The 27,995-nt window shown below is 45.4% G+C and overlaps 1 protein-coding gene across 1 annotated transcript in view; it reads left to right on the top strand.

Moving 5' to 3' along the window:
* The first annotated feature begins 16,485 nt into the window (after nt 1-16,485).
* Lrpprc (leucine rich pentatricopeptide repeat containing) overlaps nt 16,486-27,995 on the top strand; it is an 83,863-nt gene continuing 72,353 nt past the window's right edge. The window contains exon 1 of the mRNA XM_052186495.1: nt 16,486-16,704. Coding sequence (XP_052042455.1) covers nt 16,556-16,704 — 149 coding nt within the window. The 5' untranslated portion in view covers nt 16,486-16,555. The remainder of the gene's footprint in view (nt 16,705-27,995) is intronic.

Raw genomic sequence — 27,995 nt, 5'->3', positions numbered from 1 at the left:
TGAAGAGCACAAAGGGTAGGAGAGCTATTTGATCATTAACACCAGTCTCTGTGGTCAATTTGGTGAGGGTTTCTTTCATCAGGGTTTCAGCAACTGTTCCTGAAGCCTTCTTATACAGATCCAGTCACCTATCTGGAAGCAGTGAGGAGTCTCTGGCATGCCTGGAACATTTAAGGCAAATCACAGATTGTGGGACACCTCCTGGGAGGGCCCAGTAGACACCAAAGGAGTTGGGGTATCAAAGAGGAGCTCTAGGGAGGTCAGGTTAAAATGGTAGAGGTTCAGAAACAAGGGGAGAGGTACCACCCAGCCTGAGCCAGTCTCCAAGGTCAATTTAGTTAAGGTCTCTCATAGGGTTTTGTTTATTCTCTCTACCTGTCTTGAGCCCTGGGGACAGAAGTCCAATAATGTTTCCAACTAGTCCCCCAATATCTCTGTCAATTTCTGACTTACCTTAGAAACGAAAACAGAACCACTATCTGATCCAATTACCTTGGGCACTCTGAAACTTGGAAAATTTTCTTCTAGTCTTGGCAGCTGTTTCCTGCTTCAACCCCTCTAGAGAAAAGTATCTATAAATGCTAGAAGATATTTTATAACCATATTCTCCTGCCTTAGCTTTTATAAAATCTCTTAATATACTCTAGGCTGTTCTCTTCTAGGTCTTTTGCCCTGTTTACTCTTTACTGCATAAAGATTTACTTGCTGGCATATCTTACACTGTTCTATTATCTCTCTAGCCTAAAACCTGAGTCATAAATATATATGTTTGGTCCCGTAACTGCCAGGACAAGGTTTTTAATCCCCTAAATGAGTCCATCTGTGCATTTGGCCTAGTGAGTCTTTGGCTTACTTTCTGGGGAGTATAGTTCTCCCTTCTTGTGTGCACCTTCTCTTGGTAATAGTTGGTAGGATGGCAAGCAATCTCAGTCCTTTTTTTAAGTGAGACTGTTTCTTAATTTTGTCCCATTTCCCAGTGGGTGTCTCTTACAGACCCATAATCAGTATAGGCTCCTGCATATACATTCCTGGAGCCACTTGCTCTGCCTGATTATTGCCCATTGACTCTTTTCCCTGGACGTCCTGAGCAGTGAATACTCACAGTGCCTGGCTTCATTAGGACATTTAAGAGGTCCAAGATTTTTTGTTGGGTCCCCTGATGTGAGCAGTCCTCTTGGCATATATCCCTGTAAATGTGGGCTGTGGCAAAGGCATACCTGTTATCCGTGTGGCTGTTGATTTTCTTGCTGGTTCCAAGTTTCAAGGTCTTGGTTAGGGCAACGAGCTCCACTTTCTGCATTGACATGCCAGAGGGTAAAGATTCTTTTACCAAAAGGACATTTGTGCCATCCACCATAGCAGCACCTGCTTATCTCTGTCCATCATGGAGAAAACTGCGTCTGTCTGTAGCGACTTTCAGCAGGGGTCAGTCTCTATTTTTGGGCCAGTCTGTTGGGTAGGAAGCATATCTGCACTCCCCTCTCCATTTTGGAGAGTATGTCTTACTCCAACAGAGAGTAGGAATAGTCTGGGGTGACCCTAAATGAATGGGCTACCCATCCCATCCCTGAGTCTGCTGTTCTTTGGGTAGTCCATGAATACATTTTGGTGCCAGTGGCTTCTTGGACCCAAGATCTTTTCTTGGAAACAGCCCCATTGGCTTGGAAGACCGAGTGTTGAGCCCCTGTGTCCACCAAGAACTGAGTGTATTTCTCTTTCACTCCCACAGTTATCCTGGGTTGGGAGAGGTGGTCAGAAACCCCATCTCCCCTAGTCACTGTCTTCACCCAGGGCTAACACCTGGGTTTGCCATTTGGGGGCACTTTTCCCAAGACCTGGGAAATCCTGCTCCCAGCTTCTATTTCTTAGGGCACACTCTGGCTCAGTGCCCTCTCTCCTTAGAGTATGCACACTGGTCCTTTTCTGTCTCTCTTTCTGCTTTTTCTTACTATTATAGCCAGGATTCTCTGTAGCTTCCTTCTCTGTTGTTTTTTCTTTCTTTTTCTCTGTTTCTTCTCCTCCTCTGTCTCCCTGTCTCAGCAAACTGTATTAAATCTCTCTACAGACTTTCTCAACAACTTACACTAAATCCTTCTATAGACCTTCTCAGCAACCTGCACCAAATCCCTCTAGCCTCTGAAGCTTTTTCCTGATATCTCTACTAGCCCTGTCTATAAGAGCCATTGTCATAGTAGCTTTATATTCCTTGTCCCTGGAGTCATAGCATGTATATTGACAGAATGCCTCTATGAGCTGCTCTAGAAAAGCTGCAGGTGACTCATCTGGTCCCTGCTTAACCTTACATACCTTGGTCAAATTTGTGGGCTGCCATGCCCTCGAGACCTGCCAATGGAGTCTGGTGTTGGTCTGTCAGATGCCTCTTACCTTTTGTCTGAGGGGGTAATCTTTTTGGCTTCCTGTATTACAAATAAAACTGTCTCAAAGAGATTAATTAGTCTCCTGGGAAATATACCCTTAGTGAGAGAGCCACCATGGTATCAGGATAGGTGGTCTCAGGTCCTCTCCTGCTCCACTCTGTGGTCCTCTCTAAATATCAACTGAGCATAATAATTATTACCATTTTGCAAATTATAAACTATAAGATAGACATAACACCTAGTTTATCATCTCTGTCCATTAAACAGAACCTTTTCATCTGTATTATCTTAAAAGACTGTCAGAATTAACACTTAAGAATTAACATTGTAAGAATTGACTCATGTCTTGGCTTTAAATTTTATGTCACCTGAAAATCACTTATTTAGATCTATATTAGCTTTCTCAAGATTAAACAGCTTGGGCTGTCTATGAGACTAACAGTCTTCAACCCCATCAGAGATCTAAGAGTGTCCAATATTGACTGAAAATATATAGAAAGCCTAACGCAGCTTCTAAGACAAAAACATCATATTCCATGGATTGACATTTTTGAAAACCAATTATCTATGTAAAGTAATGTGGACTGTTGTCTGTTAAACTATCTTCAGATATTTCTGATTAAAACCTAGAAAACACCCTAACAATAAACTAAGAGCCTTATATTTCTATTTGGCCCTAAACTCACAGGCTTAAACATCTCAGATTGGTAATAATAACAACAAAGAACTGGGTATAAATCCTGTATTTTCAAATTTTTAGTATTTATACCAATGAAAACCTTGATTTTGTATCAAAATAAAATCTCTACCAAATAAAAACTTATGCCTTGAACTTAATAACAATTATAAAGATTTTTATCAAATGAAATTATGTCTATATAATTAATTTTGTTTTCTCCCCATTTTAAATCTGACCATTTCTATATTCTCTAGAAAGACCGTTTCTTCAGTCTGAACATGGATGTTGAGATATGAAGGGGAGTGGTATTTTCTGTAATGTAAATCTCAAAACAAGATTTTGGTATCACAAAGACAGATTTTTCATTTAATATTTTAGAATCTAGTCTTCTGGAGGTCTCCCTTATTTTGACCTCTCTCCCAGAGGAACAATATAACCACAAAATTTAACATCACATTGATCATAATAGCTTAAACAATTTAAAATAAAAGAAATAAACCATCTGTACCAACTTAATGTACCAGAATACTCACACCTGCCACATTGAGCGTCTTGTCAAGGCTTATTTTCCCCATCAGGGGGTGTCAGAGTCAAAATATTTTGTCTCTACTTTTGTTCTAAGTTGGTGCGCTTGAGTCACATGACCTAATTTTGGTGCTGTTGAGTAATATGACCTGATTTTGGTGCCACAGAGAGTGTTGCTTTTCAGTCAGTCTAAAGTCCAAACAAGATCGTCCATCTAAGTCCAAGAACACAGAACACGACACAAAACAACACCACATAGACAGCCTGACCCTGCCACCATCAAGCTTCTGGATTCAAGAACACAGAACAAGGAAAATCACACAATTTGCCCCCAGAGGGGCCCAGTTTCAGACACCAGGTATCCCTGCACACACTGCAGGGACCAGATAAACCAGATTCAGCCAAAAAAAAAAAAAAGGCTCCCACCAGTTACTGTCTTGCTGTTTACAGGTGGATGAGAGCCTTATTCAGCTCTCTCCAGGGTCTAAAGCTTCCTCCAGACCCCCCCGCGCCCCCCCCCCAGTCTTGACTCTAGTGGCAGCTGCCAGTCGAATGCACCACACCAGACAGGCTCTCTGCGCACCAGAAGCTTGCAAGCAAAACCAAAATTTTCAGAAAGACTTATAGACTCAGACCTTGCCACACAGTGAAACAGACAGAAAACAAACCGTGGCACCTGTCTAGTGGTCAAACTGTAGACAAAGACACACAAAACTGACAAGTATTCACCTCCACTGAGACAGACAGAACCAGATCAGAAAACCAGATGGCCAGGAGGGTGTATAAGTTCTCCAATTCAGTAAAACTACCATGCCCTCTCCCACACTCAGACGGGAATCTTCCAGGGTCCCTGGAGTTCCCCCAAAATTCCGTCTCCCAGGGTCGCAGCCTGTGGTCTACAGAGCACGTCTACTCACCACAGTCCTCTGGTTCTCACGAGCTGAGAGAACAGCTGCTCACCAAAAATGCACTTCTCCTCAGATTTAGATTCAGAAAACAGCAGGACAGACACTCAGGACACAGACACCAGCCGGCACACACATATTCCAGAGGGGATCCCCTTTATCTCCAAGTCGGTTCTCAAGTGTGAAAGAAAGTCGCACTTCCTGGCCAATGCACCAAGAAATTGTAAGACCCCACAAAACTGAGGGCACCCCAGCACCCCACACCTCAGAAGGCAACACCCATATCACTCATGAGAAATGGTCTTGATGCAATAACATGAGGATTTCTTTTATTCCAGAGCTCTGGGGTCCACAGCCATACACCGCACAGGGGTAGAGGACTGTGGGACCCCGTGCAACTGAAGTCAGGGGTATTTAAAGGGAAAATCACAAGACAAGGGGTGGAGGACACAATTTACAAGACAAGGGGTGGAGGAAAAAACATGCAGGAATGGGGAAGTACAGAATGAGGAAGTCAGGCAATATTTTATATCTTAAGGAAGGCTAGAGATTATCTAGAGCAAACATCCTTGGAGCACTGTATAGTTAAACATTGGAACTAGAACAGGGTGGGCTATCTTTCTCAAGCTGAAAGCAGAAAAACAAGTTACTCTGTGCTGGGCTAGTTGTTTAGGGGTCTAAAAACATTGAGTTGGAGTCTCTCACTATAACTTGGGATGCGGACATGTGGGAGGACCCTGCTGAAGCTGAGAACTTGGAATCCTCAGATTCTCCAGGGTTTGCCCCACCTGAGGAAGTCATACCCTCAGCCCCAGCCCTTGAAATAATGCCTTCTCCACTTGAGGAAATTAATACCTCAAACCTGATAAGACAGCAGTGACTTTCGCTGAAGAAAATTCCAGACAAGACAATACTGATGTTTCTCAAGGCCTACCAATAGTTTCTTCAGAACCTATAACCAGACTCAAGGCAAAGCAGACCCCTAGAGGGGAGGTAGGAAGTGTAGTCCATGAGGAAGTGCACTACACTACCAAGGAGCTTAATGAGTTTGCTAACTCATTCAAGCAGAAGTCTGGGGAATATGCATCGGAACGGATTTTAAGGGTGTGAGATTATGGTAGAAGGAACATAAAACTAGAGCAGGCTGAGTTTATTGACATAGGCCCTCTGAGTGGAGATTCTAGGTTTACTATGGAAGCTTGCACATTTAAAAAAAAGTGTCAGAAGTTTGTTTGAATGGTTGAGGTGTTTATACAAAGATGGCCTACTGAAAAAGAGTTGGAGATGCCTGATATCCCTTGGCTTGGTGTCGATGAAGGGACTTTAGGGTTTAGAGAAATTGCAATGCTAGAGTGGATACGTTGTGTGAAACCTAATCCTCCACAATGGGAAGGACCAGAAGATATGCCCTTTACCAGTCCTATAAGACACAAACTGGTGGGAGGGGCACCAGCACATTTGAAGAGTTTTGTCCTTTTCTTTGTGCCAGACCTTGGGGTTGGAAATGTGGCTGCTAGCTGGGCAGTGGTGGTGCACGCCTTTAATCCCAGCACTTGGGAGGCAGAGGCAGGAGGATATCTGAGATGGAGGCCACCCTGGTCTACAGAGTGAATTCCAGGACAGCCAGGACACAGAGAAACCCTGTCTCAGAAAAAAAAAGAAATGTGGCTGCTCAATTGGATGATTTAAATGCAATGGGTTTAATTGTGTCCTGACGTAGTAAGGGTCAAGTGGGGGCATTGAATGGCCAGAGACAAGGTGATCATAGTTATTATAATGGGGAGTATAGACAAAGCAATGTTTATAATGACCTAACCAGTAATAATCAGTACAGGAGAGGTGAAATTTATAATAGTATGACTCATTTGGACCTTTGGAATTGGCTAATCAATCACAGTGTTTCCAGGCATGAAATAGGAAGTCTACTGCATATCTGTTTGATCTGTACAAGCAGAAAAATTCTCCAACAAATGAAAGACTACATTGAATCATGGCAAAAGGCAATCTCAGCCAGTGAATCAGTTTCCAGACTTGAGCCAGTTTTCAGATCCGGACACCCTTGAATGAAGGGGTGGCCAGGTTCCCCTGAGGAAGGATCTTGATAAGACACCTAAAAGTTCTGCTGTTAGCCTTTCTCCAGTTCTTCCCCAGAGGGACCTATGACCCTTTGCAAGGGTGACTAAACACTGGGGGGTAAAGAAACTATCAGACTTTCCGGGGTCTATTAGATACTGGTTCCAAACTGACGTTGATCCTAGGAGATCCCAAGAAACATTGTGGCCCTCTAGTTAAAGTATGGGCTTACAGAGGCCATGTGATTAATGGAGTTTTGGCTGTTGTCTGACTCACAGTAGGTCCAATAGGTCCCTGAACACATCCTGTGGTCATTTCCTCAATTCCAGAATGTAGAGTTGGGATAGATATACTCAGAAATTGGCAGAATTCTCACATTGGTTCCCTAGCCTGCAGAGTGAGGGCTATTATGGTTGGAAAGGTAAAATGGAAGTCTTTATAGTTGCCTCTGCCAAAGAAAATAATGAATCAAAAACAGTATTGTATTCCTGGAGGAACTGCAGAAATTACTGCCACTATCAAGGACTTGAAATATGCAGGTGTGGTGGTATCTTCCTTTAACTCTCCCATCTGGCCAGTGCAGAAGACAGATGGATCAGGGAGAATAATAGTTGCCTATCAGAAACTAAATCAGGTAGTAACTCCAATTGCAGCTGCTGTACCAGATGTAGTTTCATTACTTGAGCAAATTAACACATCTCCTGGAACCTGGTATGCAGCTATTGACCTGACAAATGCCTTCTTCTCAGTGCCTGTACATAAGGACCACCAGAAGCAATTTGCTTTCAGTTGGCAAGGCCAGCAGTATACCTTTACAGTTTTGCCTCAATGATATATTAACTCTGCTGCACTGTGTCATAACTTAGTTAGAAGGGATCTTGATCGTTTGTCTTATCTACAAAATATCACATTGGTGCACTATTTTGATGACATTATGCTGATTGGACCAAGTGAGCAGGAGGTAACAACCACTTTGTACTCATTGGTAACACATATGTGTATCAAAGGTTGGGAAATAAATCCAACCAAAATTCATGTACCATCCACCTCTGTGAAACTCTTAGAAGGTTTAGGACCTTAGGAGGTCCTGAGGTGTGAGGGATGCAGAGATATTCCTTCTAAGGTGAAAGATAAGTTATTGTACTGGCCCCTCCCATCACCAAGAAAGAAGCCCAACATTGGGCCAGAGAGATGATGGCTCAGTGGTTAAGAGAACTGACTGCTCTTCCAGCGGTCCTGAGTTCAATTCCCAGCAACCATATGGTGGCTCACAACCATCTGTAATGGGATCTGATGCCCTCTACTGGTGTGTCTGAAGACAGTGACACATATTCACAAAGCTCTACTACAGAGCGATAATGATAAAAACTGTTTGGTATTGGTATGCAGACAGGCAGGAAGATCAATGGAATAGAATTGAAGACCCAGAAAAGAACCCACACACGTACAGTCACTTGATATTTGACAAAGGATCTAAAAACATCCAGTGGAAAAAAGACAGCATTTTTAACAAATGGTGCTGGATCAACTGGAGGTCTGCATGCAGAAAAACGCAAATTGACCCATTCTTCTTTTTATTTTTTTAAATTTTTTATTTTTTGAAGAGGTTCTCCCCTTTATTGAAGAAAGACTCAGGTCTTTCAAGAGCAAAGTAACTTTATCACTTCACTGGACCTCACAGAGATTCAGTTACCACAGAACTCAAAAGACCTAAAGACCAAAATTGCTGTTAGATACACTACTGAAAAAGTATCAAGTAATTAGGAAATGTCGGTTTATAATAACACTGGAGTGTCTCTGTTAACAGGTGTTAATGGTCACAGGGATGCTTTATGTAGCTTGTGACTTTTTATAGTATTTTCATAATGACCCCTGAGGTAGGTGAGGAGATATAAGAAGCAATAGTTCAGAATCTGTCCTAGGTCATGGTCAGAAAAATCACAGAGTAGTTCTGGGACTCAGTCAGTCTAGGAGCTTTCTATTGCAGAACAATCATCCGCAGGCTAAGGTGAATGAGTGTCCTTCAGCTGGGGCTGTCCTCAGATACTAATGTGCACTTGAAAGTCTCCTTGAAGGCCACAAGGAAAGATGGCATTACTTCATCCACAGTGACAAGTCTCTGAAGTGCCTCACTCAGGGAAGTGACTCCAGTCCCAACTAGTCCACAAGGCACAATGTGCTCAAACCACGTGAGGTCGGTAGAACAGTTCAGAGCCAAGCCATGGGATGTGATGTGTCTTCCACAGCGGACTCTGATGGCGCAGATTTTGCGCTCGCCTAACCAGACGCCAGTGTAGGGCGGTGGCCGCGCGCGGGCGCCCTACAGACCCCGGAGCTCGCACAGACACACAGCGCACGCCTCCAGCGGTGCCATGTGGGTGCCAAAATCGACCCATTCTTATCTCCTTGTACAAAGCTCAAGTCCAAGTAGATCAAAGATCTACACATAAAATCAGACACTCTGAAGCTTATAGAGGAGAAAGTGGGGACAAACCTTGAACACATGGGCACAGGGGGAAAGTTTCTGAACAGAACACCAATGGCTTATGCTCTAAGAACAAGAATCGACAAATGGGACCTCATAAAACTGCAAAGCTTCTGTAAGGCAAAGGACATAGTCAACAGGACAAAACGGCAACCAACAAATTGGGAAAAGATCTTTACTAACCCTACATCTGATAGGGGGCTAATATCCAACATATACAAAGAACTCAAGAAGCTAGTCTCCAGAGAATCAAATAACCCTATTAAAAATGGGGTACAGAGATAAACTGGGAATTCTCAACTGAGGAAACTCAAATAGCTCTAAAGCACCTAAAGAAATGTTCAGCATCCTTAGTTATCAGGGAAATGCAAATCAAAACAACACTGAGATTCCACCTTACATCAGTCAGAGTGGCTAAGATGAAAAACTCAGGGGACAGCAGATGCTGGAGAGGATGTGGGGAAAGAAAATAAATAAAGCTTAAAAAAAAAACTTTAAAAAAGAAGCACAACATTTAGTGGGTCTTTTTGGATTCTGGAGACAGCACATTCCTCACTTAGGTGTGTTACTCAGGCCTATTTACCGAGTGACTTGGAAAGCTGCTAGCTTTGTGTGGGGCTTGGAACAGGAGAAGGCTCTTCAACAGGTCCAGGCTGCTGTGCAGGCTGCTCTACCACTTGGACCATATGATCCAGCAAACCCAATGGTACTTGAGGTGTCGGTGGCAGATAGAGATGCTGTTTGGAGCCTCTGGCATGTTCCTGTAGGTGAATTACAGAAGAGACCTTTGGGATTTTGGAGCAAAGCTCTACCATCATCTGCAGACAACTATTCTCCCTTTGAAAAACAGCTCTTGACCTGATATTGGGCCTTAGTGGAAACTGAACGATTGACAATAGGACATCAAGTTACCATGTGACCTGACTGCCCATTATGATCTGGGTGCTATCAGACCCTCCAGGTCATAAAGTAGGGCGTGCACAACAGAAGTCTATTATCAAATGGAAGTGGTATATATGTGATCAGGCCAGAGCACGTCCTGAAGGTACAAGCAAATTACATGAAGAAGTTGTTCAAATGCTTATGGTTTCTATTCCTGTTACAATGCCATCTGCTGCCAAGCATGCACCTATAGCCTAGTGTTTGTTCCCTATGACCGGCTGACTGAAGAAGAGAAGACTAGGACCTGGTTTACTGATGGCTCTGCACGTTATGCAGGCACCACCCAGAAGTGGACAGCTGCAGCATTACAATCCCTTTCTGGGACAACCCTGAAGGATACAGGTGAAGGAAAATATTCACAGTGGGCAGAACTTCGGGCAGTACACATGGTATTACAGTTTGTTTGGAAGAAGAAATGACCAGATGTATGATTGTTCACTGACTCACAGGCTGTAACCAATGGATTGGCTGGATGGTCAGGGACTTGGAAAAATCATGATTGGAAAATTGGTGAGAAAGACATGTGGGGAAGAAGTATGAGGATAGATCTCTCCAAATTGGCAAAGGATATAAAGATATCTGTGTCCCATGTAAATGCTCACCAAAAGGTGACTTCAGCTAAGGAGGAGTTCAATAATCAAGTGGATAGGATGACCTGTTCTGTGGACAGTCAGCCTCTTTCCCCAGCCATCCCTGTCATTGTCCAATGGGAACATGAACAAAGCGGCCATTTTGGCCGAGACAGAGGTTATGCTTGGGCTCAGCAACACGGACTTCCTCTCATCAAGGCTGACCTGGCTATAGCAGCTGCTGAATGCCAGATCTGCTAACAGCAGAGACCAACACTGAGCCCCAGATATGGCACCATTCCTCCAGGTGGCAGGTTGACTACATTGGACCATTTCCCCGTGGAAAGGACAATGATTTGTTCTTACTGGAGTAGATACTTATTCTGGTTATGGAATTGCCTTTCCTGCATGTAATGCTTCTGCCAAAACCACCATCCACGGACTCACAGAATGCCTTATCCATTGTCATGGTTTCCACACAGTATTGCTTCTGACCAAGGAATTCATTTCACAGCCAGGGAAGTGGGACAGTGGGCCCACAATCACGGAATTCACTGGTTTTACCATGTTCCCCACCATCCTGAAGCAGGTGGTTTGATAGAAAGATGGAATGGCCTTTTGAAGACAGAGTTGTAGCATCATTTAGGTGGCAGCAGCAGTAAGAAAGAAAGGGCACATCTGGTTTCTTTCAGGTCACAGTCTATCAATGATGGGCAGGAGCTGAAACAGAACCTTGAGAATGTTGTGTGTTGGCATGCTCATGTGTGTTGGCACGCTCATGCTTGGCATTGCTCAGCTAATGTTGTTATACAACCAGTACCACCTGCCCAGGGGTGTTCCCACCACAATGGCCTGGGTCCTTCCACATCAATCAACATCAAGACAATTCCCAATACACATTGCCATAAGGCCATCTGATCTTACAATGCCTCAGTTGAGACTCCCTCTTCCCAGATGACTTTTTTTCTCAGTAACTCTACTCAGACTATTCCAGACAATGGAAATCAGGACTCTAGTTTACCAACATCTGAGAGTTTTACATTGTTCAGAATAAGCCAAGGGGAAAGCAAGGACTATCCCTCTGGACTTCTCTTCAGCTGTGCCCTGCCCTGCTTCGTGAGGATATCTAAGCTATTCTTTGAAGACACTGGCAAGATCTGAACTGAAAATGGGTAAACAATGTGCTATCATTATTTTCTCATCTCCTCCCCCTTTCTTTCTTTCCCCTTTCCCTCCATCTTTACTGGAACTTGTAAATAGCAAGGTCAAAGGCTGGGGCTGCTCAAGACTATTGGATCTTCCATAGTGATGTCGTGGTGCTGGACGTGGAGTTGCAGCATTTAATCTTTGTCCTGCTGGGTTTGGTCTTTCTTTGTTCCCATCCCTCTTTTCTTTCTTTCTTTTTTTTGGGGGGGGTTGGATTTGTTTTTTTTTTTTTCCCGAGACAGGGTTTCTCTGTGTAGCCCTGGCTGTTCTGGAACTCACTCTGTAGACCAGGCTGGCCTTGAACTCAGAAATCGCCCGCTCTTCCTCCCAGAGCACTGGGATTACAGGCGTGCGCCACCACCGCCTGGCTCCCATCCCTCTTTTCTGAGGCCCCGTTGCTTCATTTGGGAATGGAGATGTTTACTGTGTCCTTGTATGTTTGAAGTACGTAATTTGTTTTTATCTTTAATTTTTTTTAAAAAGGGGATTACAACTAAGACGTGGATCTCCCTTTTCCCAAGGGCCGATGCCACCAGCCCATGAGGATGAAGGGAACAGAGCTGATGGTCTCAGAGGGCCTGTGAGTACGGACAGAAATGACCACACATTCTGGGATCAGCTTTGGGGAGACAGATCAACTTTATTTGGAATGAATCACAGGTTATATAATTACAGGGATCGGGGAAAAGATGTCCAGGGCGGGAAAGGTTCCAAGGCTGATGACAAAGGTACTGAGATGCCTTATTAGCATGGGAGGTACTCCAGGAATCTCAGGTGCTAGCTGGATGGGTTCTTACCTGGAAGAAGCAAGTTGGCCCTGTAATCTAACCAAGGCTGTGTGACGTCTGTACGGAGAGGATGTGGGGTCTGGGATCTCCCAAGTTGAGAAGAGGAAGCCTCGCTGACCGAGGGAGTCTGCCATCTTGCACTGGGCTCGGGACTTTCCAGTAATGTCAGACTTTGACCTTAGCATCAGAGCTCACCAACAGCAAAGGCTGAGATTTGGCAGTGACTTTGAGAACTCGGACTGGGTTATATGCATCTTACGTTCTGAGATGGTCAAGATCCGAAGACTCGTTTACATACGGAACACCCCTTACACGCTCATGTACTGAACACTTCGCCCCAGCTGGTGCTGTTATTTTGGGAGATGGTAGAAACCTCAGGAGACAGGGCTTAGAGCAGTGACTCTCAGCCTGGGGCTTGAGACCCCTTCAGGATTGAGTGACTCTTTCATAGCAGTTGCATAGCAGATATCCTACACATTAGACTCTTACATTATGATTTATAACAGAAGAAAAATTATAGAATGAAGTAGCAACTAAAGAATTGTATGGTTGGGGGTTGCCACACCATGAGGAACTGTGTTAAAGAGTCGCAGCATTAGAAAGACTGAGAACCACTGGCTTACAGGGAGAAAGTGGGCCACTAAGTCATTGCCTTTGAAAGTTATACCTGCTCAGCAGTTCCTTTTTCTTGTTTCTACTTCCCGTCCCACATAAAGTAAAGAACCCCCTTTGGATGGTTTATATATACTTGGCTCAGGGAGTGGCACTATTAGGAGGTGTGGCCTTGTTGGAGTAGGTGTGGGCTTTAAGACCCTGCCTGGAAGCCAGTCTTCCACTAGCAGCCTTTAGATGAAGATGTAAAACTCTCAGCTCTGCCTGCACCATGCCTGCCTGGATGCTGCCATGCTCCTGCCTTGATGATAATGGACTGAACTTCTGAACCTGTTAACCAGGCCCAAATATATGTTTTCCTTTATAAGACTTGCCTTGGTCATGGTGTCTGCTCACAGCAGTAAAACCCTAAGACAGCCTCTTCTCCACATTCCTGCCACTATGATGAGGCTGGTGGGAGAATGGGGTGTTGGCTGGCAGGTTACTTTGTTGATTGTTGTGGCAGGATACCCGACAGAAACAATGAAAAGGAAGGAGTTGTTTTGGCTCATGGCTTGAGAAAGTATATATAGCCAGAGAGGAAGGTCTGGCTGTGTAAACATGAGGTTGCTGGTCACATTGCCTCTGTAGTTGGAAGAGAGAGATGAACTACTGGAACTTCATCCACTTTGTATTTTTATCCACTCTGGGACTTCAGTCCAATGGAACACACACACATACACACACACACACACACACATATCTCACACTCATATACACATACATCCCACATACATACTCCACCTACAAATCTCACACTCACATACATACACCACACATACACATCCCACACTCACACACATGCCCACACACTCACACTCACACACACTCAGGGTGGGTTTCTCACCTAAAACCTAACACCAAAGAGGTTTCCCAAAAGCCTGCTTCCAAGATGATGATTCTGAGTTCTATCACACTGACAATTAAGACCATGAGTTCCAACCCCTGAGTTTTCTCGAGTAAATACTTAGAAAGTCCATTATCATAATTACTTCCTCCAGGCTCATTTCACATTTGCATCCAAACCCAAGGCCTCCCGGGGGTGTGACAAGCACCTGGACTCTGCATTCTTTGTAAAAGCGGCCAGTGCAGGTTGGTTCATTTCCCAGCTGCCACACCTCAGCTTGCACCTGTCTGTAACTGCACTCCCAGGAGATCCGAAGCCCTCGCCAGCCTTCAAGGGCAGCAGGCACACTTGTGGTCACAGGCATACGTGCAGGCAAAACACTCATACACATAATAAATTAAGTATTTTTTTTTAAAAAAGCAAATGAATTTCTATCACAGATACACATCAAATTCCATGTCGGCTTTCCAGATCATCTGTACAACAGCCTAAGTCTGGACTCTCAGCTCCCAGTGAGTGCAAAGGTCATCCAAGACAACACCCTGCAGAATCTGACAGCCAAATACCACTCTGACCTCCCAGTCTAATCCAACTCCTGTTCATCCTTTCCATCTGGGCCCTCTCAGTTTTCTCCACTTTAGGGTTTTGAATTTGCTGTTGTCTGGAACTGGAGCAAGAGCTGGCTCTCCTTTTCTTCCAGATGATCTTCATTTCCTCCTTTGGGATTCTATTCAAATTATTTTCCCCGAGAAGAGCAACTTAAGGAAGAAAGGTTTGTTTTGTCTTGCAGTGGGTACAGGCTGTCATGGGAGCAGGAGCTGGGTTACATGCATGTGCTGTCAGGAAATAGCTGATTGAGCCTCCCAATTTCTCCTTTATGATCCAGCCCTGCCACTCATCCAGTGGTGCCACTCACACTCAGAGTGGTTCTTGCCACTTCAACTAATTCAATGTAAAAACCTTGCTCAAAGGCTAGTTGTCAAGGTGACACTAAATCCTATCAAGATTAATCACCACAGACTGTAACCTGCCTTTAATCTTTTATTTATAATCACATTTTTTGTTTGCTTTTGTTTTTTGAGACAGGGTTTCTCTGTGTACCCCTGGCTGCCACTCACTCTGTAGACCAGGCTGGTCTCAAACTCAGAAATCCGCCTGCCTCTGCCTCCCAGTTGCTGGGATCAAAGGCCTGTGCCACCACTGCCCAACATATCACACACAGTTCTTACCTGTCTCTTTAAATGTGCAGAATTTTGTTTAAATTGAGATTTTTTTTACTGGGTTGTATCCCCAACATTCCAAATAGTGCCTAACACAAAATATGTGCTCAAGAAATAGTACTAATGCTAAATGAGAAAATGAATTTTATTCTATCATAGTGCTCTATCGTGTAACTCAGAGTAAATTCATCTTGGGGGACGATGAATTAGTTTCTCCAAAAGAAAGATAAGGCAAATTAATTCTAAGTGTATATTCATTCAATAAATGCTCAAAGCATGAAGTGTCTTCAACTGAGCAGGAGCTTTCGCTACAAAAGTGGCTTCATTCTGTGCTCTCAGAAGTTTGTTGTCTAGCAGGACAAACGGCCAGATGGGAAAACTTCCAGAGGGAGAATTTGACTGTTCACCTTGGTAGCAGCCGTCGAGGGATAGCTAAGCAAAGAGTGGAAACCTGTTCCCGCGTTCGCGCAGTATGCAAACTCTGTGAGGGCAAGAACTTGTTTTACTACTCCAGACTTACCCTCAGACATTTGCACCACTAGTTTAGTTGTTAAGTGCATTAACTGAAAGAGGAGCGGGGCAGCGAGAAAGAGAAACTTCAATCTTGACATTTAAAATTATACGACCTTTATTAAAGTCCATTTCTTTCATGAAGTGAGGCATTGCCTACACACTTAGGATGAGGTCTGCATATTCGTCTACCCCATCGCCGGTCACACAAATAGCATATCGTTAGCTAACTTGGAGGTCCACAGCCTCCAGTTCCTTCGTCATTTTTTCCTCTGTACGTCGTTTCTGAGAGCCATGGCAGGAACTACGTCACTGAGCAGCTAGGGCAGCAGTTCAGCAGCAACCTAGAAGCAAGGCTGGCTAGTTGTAGGCACTCCGGGATCTGCACTGTCGGCCCTTCCCGGCAACCCTCGGTGTCGCTCCTAGTCGGCCCCCCACAAGCCCTTGCGCGCTAATGGGCGGAGCCGACCTCTAGGGGCTCTACCAACTGCAAAATGGAGGGGTGGTGCGGCCGAGCTCGCTGAGAGCCGGGGCGCTGGACACGAAAACAGGGACACTGCTCATGGAAGATAAAAAAGATTCATTGTAAAACAGAAGGCGGATCCAGATGATCCAGGGAGCTCGGCTTGCCTCTCCCGTGAGCCTTGGCGGGGTTGCGCCTCCCCCTCTGCTGGGCGCTCTCCGCCCTTGGTTTGTCCCACTAGGGGCGACCGGGTCATCACGTGTTCCCCCAGGTCCTCTGCAAGAGCGTGCATCCTGCCTTGGGTACGCGGTACCATGGCAGCCCTGCTGAGACCCGCGCGTTGGCTGCTCGGGGCCGCGGCGGCCCCGCGCCTCCCGCTGTCCCTGCGCCTCCCTGCGGGCGGCCCTGTCCAGCTGTCCTCCGTCGTCCGGGTTGCGGCCGCTGGTGGCCGGCCGGCTGCAGGGTGAGTATGGGACCCTTCCTCCTGACCCACTGCGGCGGACGGGCCGGTGTCCTGCTCGTTTGCTCCAATTCCGTGGCCCCTGCCGCTCAGGCATGAGCCCCCCCCCCCCCATGCTTTGCCAGTGGTTTGGGGTGACAAGGTTGGGCGTCTTGAGAAGGTCATGGTCGAGGGCATGGCTGGCTTCCGGCTTGCTGCTTGAGGTCGCCACCTGCTCCGGGTGCGGACGGCCCGTGAAACTCAAGGGCTTTTTTGGGGGGCCGGTGCTGAGATGGAGGAAGGTATTGTGCCTTTCCTTAGGAGTACCCTTCCTGGGTGCTCTCCCACACTGGTGACCACATTAGTTTTTCTTGGGGTTGGGGTTTGAAGTTTTGAGTGACTTAGGCATAGTTTAGAGCGTGACATTTGATTATGGCCAGTTCGGGGTTTTGGTTGTGTTTTGTACATACTGAAGGAAGATTGTCTCAATAGAATGGATAAGAGGACAAAGGCAAGGCGCTGTGTTGGGATCTGTGTAGTTACTGCAAAACCAAGTTAAATTCCTAGTTAGTGTCAAGTATTTTTGTGAGGCTGCCCTTTTGGATTGAGGCAACTGGGAGATGAGTATGTTCACTTAGTGAACATAGATATTCTAGCCCCCAGATAAAGGAAGATGGGTACTTAGGTTTTAGTAGCAGAGAGAAATTGGCAGTTGAACGACCCACACAAGAACTTTGGGATCTAGCAAAATGACTTAGGAAATATGGTCTGGAGTGGGGGCGGGCACGGACAGAGGATGCATCAGTTTATTTGCCTTATGCTATTGGACAAATCACTCAACAACCCAGGCCTTAAGTTTCTTTAGGTACACAGGTGGACACAACATAAGGTTAGGACTATTTCATAAGATATAGAGCTTGATGTGTATTAACTGCTTTGCCACTATAGTAGAATTAACTGTCTTCATGGGCCAGCCCGGCACTGCATATACTTAGATGAAGGAAATGCTTTATGATGTCTCAACAACTTAGTTGTACATCTTTGGAGAGATGCTTATTTGTAAGTTTGGGCCTTGCCTGTGGTAGGCCTGAACAATGAAACCATGCCGCTAGCTTTCGTGTCTTCTGACACATGTCCTTAACACCCGCAGGGCCTGTCTACTGCATGCGGGCACTGATGTTTGCTGCTGGGTTTGGCACACTTTTAACACATTTTAGTGACAGGCTGTTGGACTGGGCGTTCATCAGACCCGGGCTCCTCTTCCTTGCTGCGTAATCTTGGCTGGACCTTTGACTAAGCTCCGCTGGATCAGTCTTGTCTGTAAGGGAGGGTGCTGGGTGTCTTCGTAAAGATTGTTTTGTCGTTGAGCATTTGAGTGTCTTCAAAAGCTTTCTCTTACCATGATCCAAAAAGTGGCCGCGTGAGCCAGCACGGTGGATCATCAAGAAAAGGCACTTTCTCTGTAAGCCTGATGACCTTAGTTTGATCTCAGGATCCACATGGAAGGAGAGAAGGGCTCCCACAGCTTGTCTCTGACCTCCACAGTACACACGCAAATACAAAAAAAAAGATAAATAGAAGAAAAAGTAAGCAATAATATGACTATGCTGGGGTCTTGTCTACGGTGTGATCCCCACGTGTGTTTCCTCCGTAGAAAGGAAGCTATTCAGGCACAGTGCATGGTCTTGTTCAAAACGCTGTGTTCAGGTCATGTCAGGCAGTGAAGTAGTATTTGTTTTCTTTTTTTTGGACTTTGAACACTTTCCCGCCAGTCTCCTATCCCACAACTTCCAAGCCTGTCTGGAAGGCATAATCTTTCTCAGAATTCTATTTATTCTAGAAGCTTTCCACTTGCTCCTGTCTCCTTTGCTAATTTTTTATTTACTCTCATACACTGTTTCACACTATGGCTGAGGCTTCATTCAATGTCTTACTATTTTTTATCTATCTATCTATCTATCTATCTATCTATCTATCTATCTATGGCAATATCTGTATAGCCCTGGCTGTTTTGGGACTTGTACCAGGCTGGCCTTGAACTCATAGAAAACTACCTGCTTCTGCCTTCCAAGTGCTGAAATAAAAGGTGTATACCATATGACCAGAATCTTAACTATTTAGAAAAAAAATATTCTTCCTGCTGTCTGTATTTGTGTGTGGTACCTTCAGAAGGCATCTCCAGCCTGGCAGCTGCATTGGTTTCCCTGGAAGTGGACCATCAGTTGATAGCTCCCTGCCCAGCTACGGTTCTTCAAACCCCACACATCTTGAGTGGAACCCAGCTGTGCATGTTGCAGTTTCTGTTACTCAGAAAGAGCCCACATGTGTTGTGCTTTGTTTTGTTTATTTTTCCCACATAGTATCCCCTTTCATTAACAAATGATGAAATCCTGGGGGTTCTGCTTCCTCTGGACTGGGTGCCCCATCATCCTTTCTTCAGGGTTACTGGTAAACTTGGTCTTGTCATTTCATGTTCCCAGGCTTCCACTGTTCCAGGGACACCTCCTGGCAGCTGCTATCACAGATGCTTTGGAAGCTGGAGTCGTCTCACGCCTTCTGTCTTTCCATGCAAGCTGTTATTCCTGCATAGCAAAAACTATCATGTGAATGTGTGGAATCTGATGACGGAGACCAGGCCAGAAATTGTGACTCCCTCTGGGGGCAGATGACAGAGGTCCATTGGACTGATCAGGAGAGCTTTACTGGGCCAAGATGTATAGCTTTCTGTGTTTGAATGAGGTGTTCATTCTCTTGTGCTGAGAAGTTGCTTCCATCAACAGGTCTTTTCCAACTGCCTCTGCCATTTGTCCCTTAATTCTTTTACATACATAACCACCAGATGCTATTACATGTGAGTAACACTGTAGACCTGTTAGTCCTTAAAGGACTTCTCTTAGTGTGTTGCCACCCTTGGAGTCTAATTGTGTTCATGGAGTAGGTGTCAAAACATTCATTCAACGAACAAATAGACATTGAGAGGGGTAGTATGAGATGAAGATTGAAAAGAGTCCTTAGTCCACTCTGAGCTGCATGGTGGTCCTGTGGCCTGGTGCTGCATGGTAGGGCTGCATGGTGGTCCTGCGGCCTGGTGTTGCATGGTGGGGCTGCATGGTGGTCCTGAGGCGTGGTGCTACATGTTCACCTTGGTTTTGCTTTCCAGCTCCACTGTTCTGAGTTGGACAAATAGGCATTATTGAGTTCAGTTATTAGAGTTGCTTTATCTGTTTCCACAAAGCACCCTGAAATACATACCTCTGGATAGTTCTTGCTCTTCGGTTTCCCTTTTAGTTTTTTTTTTTTTTCCTCTCTCTCTCTCTTGTTTAAAAGCAAATTCTCGCCGGGCAGTGGTGGTGCACGCCTTTAATACCAGCACTTGGGAGGCAGAGACAGGTGGATTTCTGAGTTCGAGGCCAACTTGGTCTACAGAGTGAGTTCCAGCACAGCCAGGGCTACACAGAGAAACCCTGTCACAAAAAACAAACAAAAAAACAAACAAACAAAAAAAGCAAATTCTTCTGACTTTTATCTTCTCTGTGCAGGGGGGGAGGGCTTTGCTTTCTCTTGCTGTTTTTCCCCCTTTTCTGCTGAGATTTCTCCTGAGATTTTAGGGTAATCCTCATGTATACCTTCCAGAGGAGAACTAACCTCACAGTCTTGAAGCTAAGTCTGTATGAGGTGCACCTGGCTAGAAGATGGTGGCGCAGAGGTGAAGATGGTGCTGTCAGTGGGAGAAGAGAAAGCGCCCTCTTTTACCAGCCACTTTGGAAAGCTTCCAGTAGTTTTGAGAGTGTGAGCCTTTGGGCTGGAGAGTGCCAGGATGCAGCCTCTGCTCTCTGCACACAGGCTTGTGAGCAGGGGGAGGTGTGGCGGGCAGTCCCATTTGTTAATGTCACACCCTCATAAGAAGAGCTCGATACTTGGGGCAGTCACAGTTGTTTTTGGGAAGGAGACCGTCCATCAGCCATCTGTCCTTCAGTCTGACTGAGCGTGTGTGCGTCTCTCGTAATGTGTATGGCTGTGGGTGCCACAGTAGGCATATGGAGTCAGAGGACAGCTTTCAACTTTCTCCTTCCCACATGTGCATCTGGGATAGACCTCAGGAGTCAAGCTGAGGAATGCCTCCAGCCACTGACCCACCTCCCAGCCCCAAGATGGAGCCACGTCTTTCGAGAGGACATGTACTGTGTGTGTGCGTTCAAAGTGTTTACAGAGTAAACAGAAGGCCATGGACTTAGAAGCCACACTTTGATTTTGGATGGTGACAAAGCCTGTTGATTGCCATGTTAGCGCCATGATTGACGTGGTAGGGTCATGACCCAGAGGAGGTTTGTGGAGACCGAGGGAGACAGCATGGCCAGTTAGAAAGTGTTGGTGCTGCACATCGGTGGCCTGGAGAGTGCAGACCGAAGATCTTCCTTTCCTGGAGAGAGAACAGAAGTTTGGTTAGGGTGTAGAAGGGAGGTACTTTTGGAGATCAGGAGAGGCAAGAGGCCTGTTAATACAAACCTGCACCCAGATCTGCCTCTTTCATGCCTAGTGCCACGGATCATTCTCTGTGAGTTAATAACTCGTTAGGAATTGGAGACCTCCCAGATTGTGCTTTATGATTCTGAGCTGTTCTTGAATGTTTTCTGGATGCTGAAGGGGATGACTAACAGAACATTCACTTAGAAGAAATTTCACTTCATGTGTCTGTGTGTACACAGATGAGTGCAGCTTCCTGCAAGGTGTCAGATGCCCTGGAATCGGATCACAAGTGGATGTGCACTTTTGAAATGGCTGCTGGGAATGGAACTCTTAAGGTGTTCTGTAAGAACAGTGTGTGCTCTGTGAGGCTGAGTTATCTGTTCAGCTCCATAAAAAACGTTGCACATGATGTATATAAAATCCAGACTGGAACCTTAGAATCCAGTCCCTGCCATTCTAATCGTATAGAGTCTCAGAATACCTTATCTCCTTCACACCTGGCTAATGCCCTCACTCGCCAGCACTTTCTGCCATAGCTAAGACATGGGAGAAGCCTGGCACGGGGTGGGGAGGACATGAAGATGGAAAGAGATTGCTGTCTCAGGACGGCAGCTTGGAGCTACAGAGGGGCTGCTTGTGGCGTGGAACCACGTTGGCAGAAAGCTGAGTTCAACAAGACTTTGGAGAATGGTAGTGGTATAGTAATACTTCAGGGAGAAAAGTTATTATAACTTAATTTTACAAAATGTTTACACATTTACTGTTGCTTTCCATAATAAGACAGTGATTACTTGTTGAGTATTGTTATATCAGGGTTAGAGTTACATTAGCCCCCATCCCCACTTGGTAGACTTGTGTGGTACAGGGGAGCAGCCGGGGTCTTCTGTGTGTTGGGAGAGGGCTTCACCACTGAGCTAGCTCATCTCTAGCTCTAGCAGATGTTTTTACTCTGGTGAAGAACCTAATACTTAGGAAGACCGATGATCTTTCTCTAAGCCGTGTAGCTGTCATAGCACATTTTAGATTTGAACAGGTCTTTGACAAAGGCATTAGGATTTCTTCTGATTGGTTGAAAAGAGGAGAAATGCTTTAGAAAGTGTTCTGCTTAGGTAAGCTTTTGCTAAGCTTGCTTGCTAGGCCCATTAGGGACTCTTAGTGTCGCCCAAACCTAGGGCCCTGTGTGCCGCCTGCAGATTTTTACTTCTTGTTGGGCCCATTCTGAGGACTTACTATTTATAGATTTAATATTTTGTTTATATTGGTTTTAGGTTTAAATTGACATTTAATAAATTGGTTTTATTTTATGTAAATGGGTATATTTGTTCACCATGTGCATGTAGTACCCATGGAGACCAGAAGAGGGCATTAGATTCCCCTGGAACTGGAGTTACAGATGGTTGGCTACCCTATCGGTGCTGGGAATTGAACTTCATCTAGAAAAGCAGCCAGTGCTGTTAACCACTGAACCATCTCTGAAGCCCTTAAACTAATCTTTTTATAACTTTGTCTTATGCAAAAATGTTAATATAAAAATAGCTAGATTTGATTTTTAAAAATTTTGTAAAAAGTAAACCAGTATGCTGAAATGGAGAGTCCTTGTGTACATGTAATGTTGAAAGCATCCTGCCTGGAAGTGTATTGTGAGATTTACCGCATGGTCTCAGTTACTTTAACAGTAATGCTCTTGTAAGGGAGTACTGTTGTCCTCTTGGTGAAAAGCACGGTTTGGTTTAGTTTTATGTATGTGAGTATCTTTCCACATGTAGGTTTTGTGTACCATGTGTGTGTCAGTCTATGTCTGTGTCCATGTCTGTGTGTCTGTGTATTTGTCTATGTCTGTCTCTCTGTTTATGTGTCTGTATCTGTGTGTCTCTCTCTGTGTGTATGTGTCTGTCTGTGTGCTCACATCACGTGTACCTGTGGAGGACAGAAGACGCCTGTCCTCTGAGAGCTGGAGTTAAGACATTTGCGAGCTGCCAAGTGTGGGTGCTGGGAATCAAACTTGAGTCCTGTGCAAGCGCAGCAAGCGCTCATGGTAATGGAGCTGTCTTCCTGACCCTCTGTTCTTTGTTTTCTCTCCCTCCCTTCATGTATTTTGAGACAAGGCCTCAGTATGCCTGTAATTTGCAGCGTAGACTAGGCTGGCTTTGAACACTCGACTGTGCCTCCCAAATAATGAGTGTAAAGGTGTGTGCACAGACACAGGCACACCTAAAGGCATGCGTATACTCTATGCTTGCATGTAGAGGAGGTTGGAGGACAACTTGCAGAAATTGGTTCTGATCTTTCATCACGTGGATCCCAGGGATTAAACTTTGGTTGTCAGCCTTGGTGGCAAGCCGTCATTAACCTTCTTGGCCATCTCTCCAGCCTGGCCTTCTGGTCTGGGTGTCATCTGATGGTGAAAGGCAGAAGAGCAGGAGACCCTTCCTGAAAGACTCCCTGAGAGTTCCATCTCGCCATCCATATGGTGGTGGCGGAGAGTAGCATCAGGTTTGGAGGGGCAGCATTCCCCCCACAGTGGAGGAAGCTGTAACAGTTTGGCCAGTGAGTGCTCTTACCGTGAAGCCGGGGGCCTGCCTCCGGGTGTCTCTGTGAGGGTGCACTTCCAGGTGCTCAGAACAGTGGCACACAACAGCAGGCAGTAAGCATGCCTTTCTACAGCATCTTTATGTGGCATTGTCTCTGCTGTGTGAGAAGAAAAGGGGCTTATGGTACCAATGAGACTTGTGGCCTAGAATTTGTGGTTTGGTCAGGTGGGCCTGGGGAATGGTTTTCTCTCCTCCACTGCCCCTGTGGTTGAAGCTTCAGTCAGTCTCACCGAGTCCGAGTCCTAAGATGGACGGGTCTGCTGTAATTCTCGAAGCTCGTTTGGCAGCTGTAGAGGGATGTTTTATTGTTATCCATATAAGCGATCATGTCACAGCCTCCACTTAAAAACATTTTAGACTGTGTACCTAGGGTACCTAGGGTAAAACTGCAGCAGCTGCAACCTACAACCTACCCAGGTCTCTTGTCGCCTCCCCAGTGTCACTTCTATTGCTGTGGTAAAGTACTATGGAAAGAAATCTTGAGGAGGAAGAGACTTGGTTCTGGCTCCTGGTTCCAGAGGGATGAGAGTTGACCATGGTTGGAAGGAGGCACGGCAGCAGGAAGATGGGGCCTCACACCTTTACTGCAGGCAGGGAGCAGAGAGAGCAAACTGGAAGTGGGGTGGGGTTTAAGCTCTCAACACCCCCCACTCCACCCCCGCTAGTGACACACTAGCTCCAGCAAGGCCACACCCCCTAACCCTCGACAAACTGCAGCACCAGCTGAGGACCGAGTGTTCAAACACACAAGACTATGGAGGATTTCTCATTCAAAGCCTCCCTGGAGCCCACACGTCCTGTCCAATGTCGCTTACTTGGCACCTAGACTTTTCAGTCTCTGTCTGGAATACACGCAGGTTATGACTCCTCGTCCTTAGTCCTGATATATTGCTGAGGAATATATCATCCGCCTGCCCCAGCCTTCTGAGTGTTAGGATGCGTATGTCCACTGTGCTCTCTAGCTCAGACATCTGTCTGTCACTGTCTGTAAAGTTATCTAAAGTGGAGACTTGCTAAATCAGTGGCCCTTGCGCCTCCTCTTTATATTACTACAACTGAAGGTTTGAGACTCGTCAGTTGCCTCACTGTATAACATACTGACACAAAGTACATTCAAGTGAACTTGATAAGTTTCTGTGACAAATGTAAAAAAAAAAGAAAAGAAAAAAATTCAGGATCCTAAACAGCATGAAGAAAGATTATTTGGGAGAAAATGTGTCTGATATGTGTGTGAAAATGTTTGTGTTCTGCTCCCAGCAAGGGCCTCAGATGTCAGCAGGCCTCAGCGATGGGATGTGAGTGGTCGGCCAGTCGGTCGGGCAGGGAAGCAGTGGTGCTGACATTGCGGGCTTGGGACTCCGTGTAACAGGTTGGGGGTGTCGGGGTGTGTGTGTGTGTGGACAGTGGTGGAGAAGCGTGGGGGAGTGCAGCACTGACAGACTGGAATAGCGCACCGCAGTGGCTTCAGCTCACCTCCCGGACAGGGTGGCAGAGGCTCACCTCGGACTGTTGAGTAGGGATTGAAAGCTTATAAGGCGTGAGCGATCTCGGGTCATCCTACAGTGTAACCAAGCAAGCTGAGTGCGAGCTGCGTGGGGACTGCTCCCCTAGTGCACAGGTGCGCTGCGGAACCCACAGGCCTCATACTCGCCTCACTGGCATCACAGCCTCCCTACCCACCACTGTGCGTTGTGACTCCTGGACTGCAGCCAGTGATGTCTCTTGTGTCAGACAGGGCTAGCAGTGCTAATGTTGGTTCTGCCATTACTTCTTTAACTGGCTTTTCTGTAATTTGGGAAGTTTTTGTCAGTTTTTCTCATGTGTAAGACAGGGGCTATCATAATAATTTACTGCTACTCAGCATGCATTAAAATGTAGCTATTAATAACATCCTTTTTGTCATATATTCCTATCCTTATCTTTAAGCCTGATAGTTCCTAAGTGACTTTAAGCCATTTCATACACCAGGGAAGGAAAGAAGGAGTAGAAGAATTTGAAGACTGATTGTGTAGAGCAGCTTAGTGCATGTTCAGTAAAAGGAAAGAGAAACTCTTAAAACAAAAACATGGCAATTATGTTAAAAATCACAGTTAGAGAGTATATGATCCAGCTTATAATTGGGCAGAAATCCTGAGGAGATACATCTCTGGAGAAGACTGAGATTACACATAAATATGAAAGACGTCACAAGTCTGACAGATGGTAAGTTGTTTGAGGACCTTCTACGCCTGCAACAGTGGCTACTTAAACCAAAACTGGAAACCAAATGCTGGCAGAGTTAAAAACCGCTCTCATTGGTGGCTGCAGGAATAAACTTTGTAGAGCTATTTTTAAAGCTAGTTTTATAACCATTTACAAAGTATTTACCTAGATGAGATAGCATTTATGTCCTTAAAAACAGATATGTATATCAACTTTATTCAAAATTGGCAAAAATCAGGATAGCCTTCGGTAGGTAAGTGGATAAAGGAAGTTTACCCACACTATGAAATATTATACATTCATAAAGAAATGAACTACTGTACTGTGGAAAGATGTGGAGGAACATGAGATGTTTCCTTTAAGACGGAGCCATTCTGAAGTGGCTGCGTGTTACTGTGCAGTTGGATGACAGTCTGGAAAGATAAACTGGAAGCATAGAATGATATGCATTTGCCATAGATTTAGGAAGCCCATAATGGTGGGACACAGGCACAGTGACATCATTCTGTAGGGTCCTGTAACAGTGGCTCCATACTGTATTTGTAGGCATCAAATGTGCTATCAAATGGGTGGGCATCCATGCCCAGAGTGAGCATAACTGCCAGCACCAGCTATGGTGTCTCAGGGTTTCTAGTGCTGCAGTGAAAAGTTGACCAAAAGCAGGTTGGGGAGAAAAGGGTTTATTTGGCTTATACTCTACATCATTGACCTTCATTGAAGGAGGTCAGGGCAGGAACCTGGAGGCAGGAGCTGGTGTAGAGGCCTTGGAGGGATGCTTGCTCTCAGTGGCTTGCTCAGCCTGCTTTCTTATAGAACCCAGGATCACCTGCCCAAGGGCAGAACCACCCACAACGGCTGGGCACTCCCCCATTGATTACTAAAATGTAGCCAACAACTTTCCTACAGCCAGATCTATACAGAGGGAATTTTTTTTTTTAATTGAGACTCCCTCTTCTATGATGACTCTTGCTTATGTCAAGTTGATATAAAACTAGCCAGGAAAGAGAAGGACCAGTTAACACTGGTCAGTTTGTCATGCTAGCAAATGCAGGACACTAGTGTGGCTTGGTGCTTAGGGAAACTGGAGAGGAGGGTGTATCTGTGTGAACTGTGCTTTTCTCAAAACTATTCTAAAAAAATTGTTGCAGGCTTAGAAATGATGAAATAGTTCAAGTTTATCCTCTGGTCATTCATTCATTATATGTATTTCAAAATATGGATACTTTGCCACACTATTATTAACAAAAACAACAGCAACAACAAAACTATAAAATACCAGATTTTACTGGAGAAAATGCATGGGTAGCTGGGGTGTGTTTACCTTAAAACATGAGGAAGCTGCTGCCATTGGCAGTTGCATGAGCTGGTAGACTCCTCCTGTGGTTACATCAGTTGGAGCATTAGAATTTAGAGGCAGGACACTCAGCTTGTGCAGGCCTGAATGGTGGGCTCCTAACTTGTGTGGACCCAGCTTGGCCAACCATGAGCGTGCCCCTTTCCTTCCTGTGACGGCATGCCCATTGCTTATGATGTGAAGCTCCTGTTTCCTTCTGGGTATGCCAGAGTTGACAGTCTGTCTGGAGTTCAGGTTAGGATAGAATGTTTGCATATGGGAAACCCTGGTTTAGTCACCAGCCTTATACAAGAAAATTAATGGAAAAAATAAATTCTGGACTGTGTTGTCGATGATGGTGATGTATACTAGCATTTAAAACTCCATTAAAAATGTTGTGCCTCACAGAGACTGAGCTGCCACCCAGGGAGCCTGCATGGGCTAACCTCTACCTTCCACACATAAGTTACATTTGTGTAGCTTGGTTTTATGTGGACTGCTAACAGTGGGAGCAGGAGCTGCCCCTGCCCCTGTCACCTGCCGTTGGAGCCTTTTCTCCTACTGGGTTGCCTTCTCTAGCCTTAATGGGTGAGGAGGATCCTAGTCGTCCTGCCACTTGATATGCCAGTGGCTGGTTAATATCCAGCCTGCCCTTTTCTGAAGAGAGCAGAGGAGGACTGATGGGAAAGTATATATAAGAGGTGGGGACTAAGAGAAGAGGA

Source organism: Apodemus sylvaticus, chromosome 6, assembly GCF_947179515.1.
Source record: "Apodemus sylvaticus chromosome 6, mApoSyl1.1, whole genome shotgun sequence".
In the NCBI taxonomy this organism is placed as follows: domain Eukaryota; kingdom Metazoa; phylum Chordata; class Mammalia; order Rodentia; family Muridae; genus Apodemus; species Apodemus sylvaticus.
Note: the sequence above shows the minus strand (reverse complement) of the source record. Positions and strands in the feature narration are given on the sequence as shown.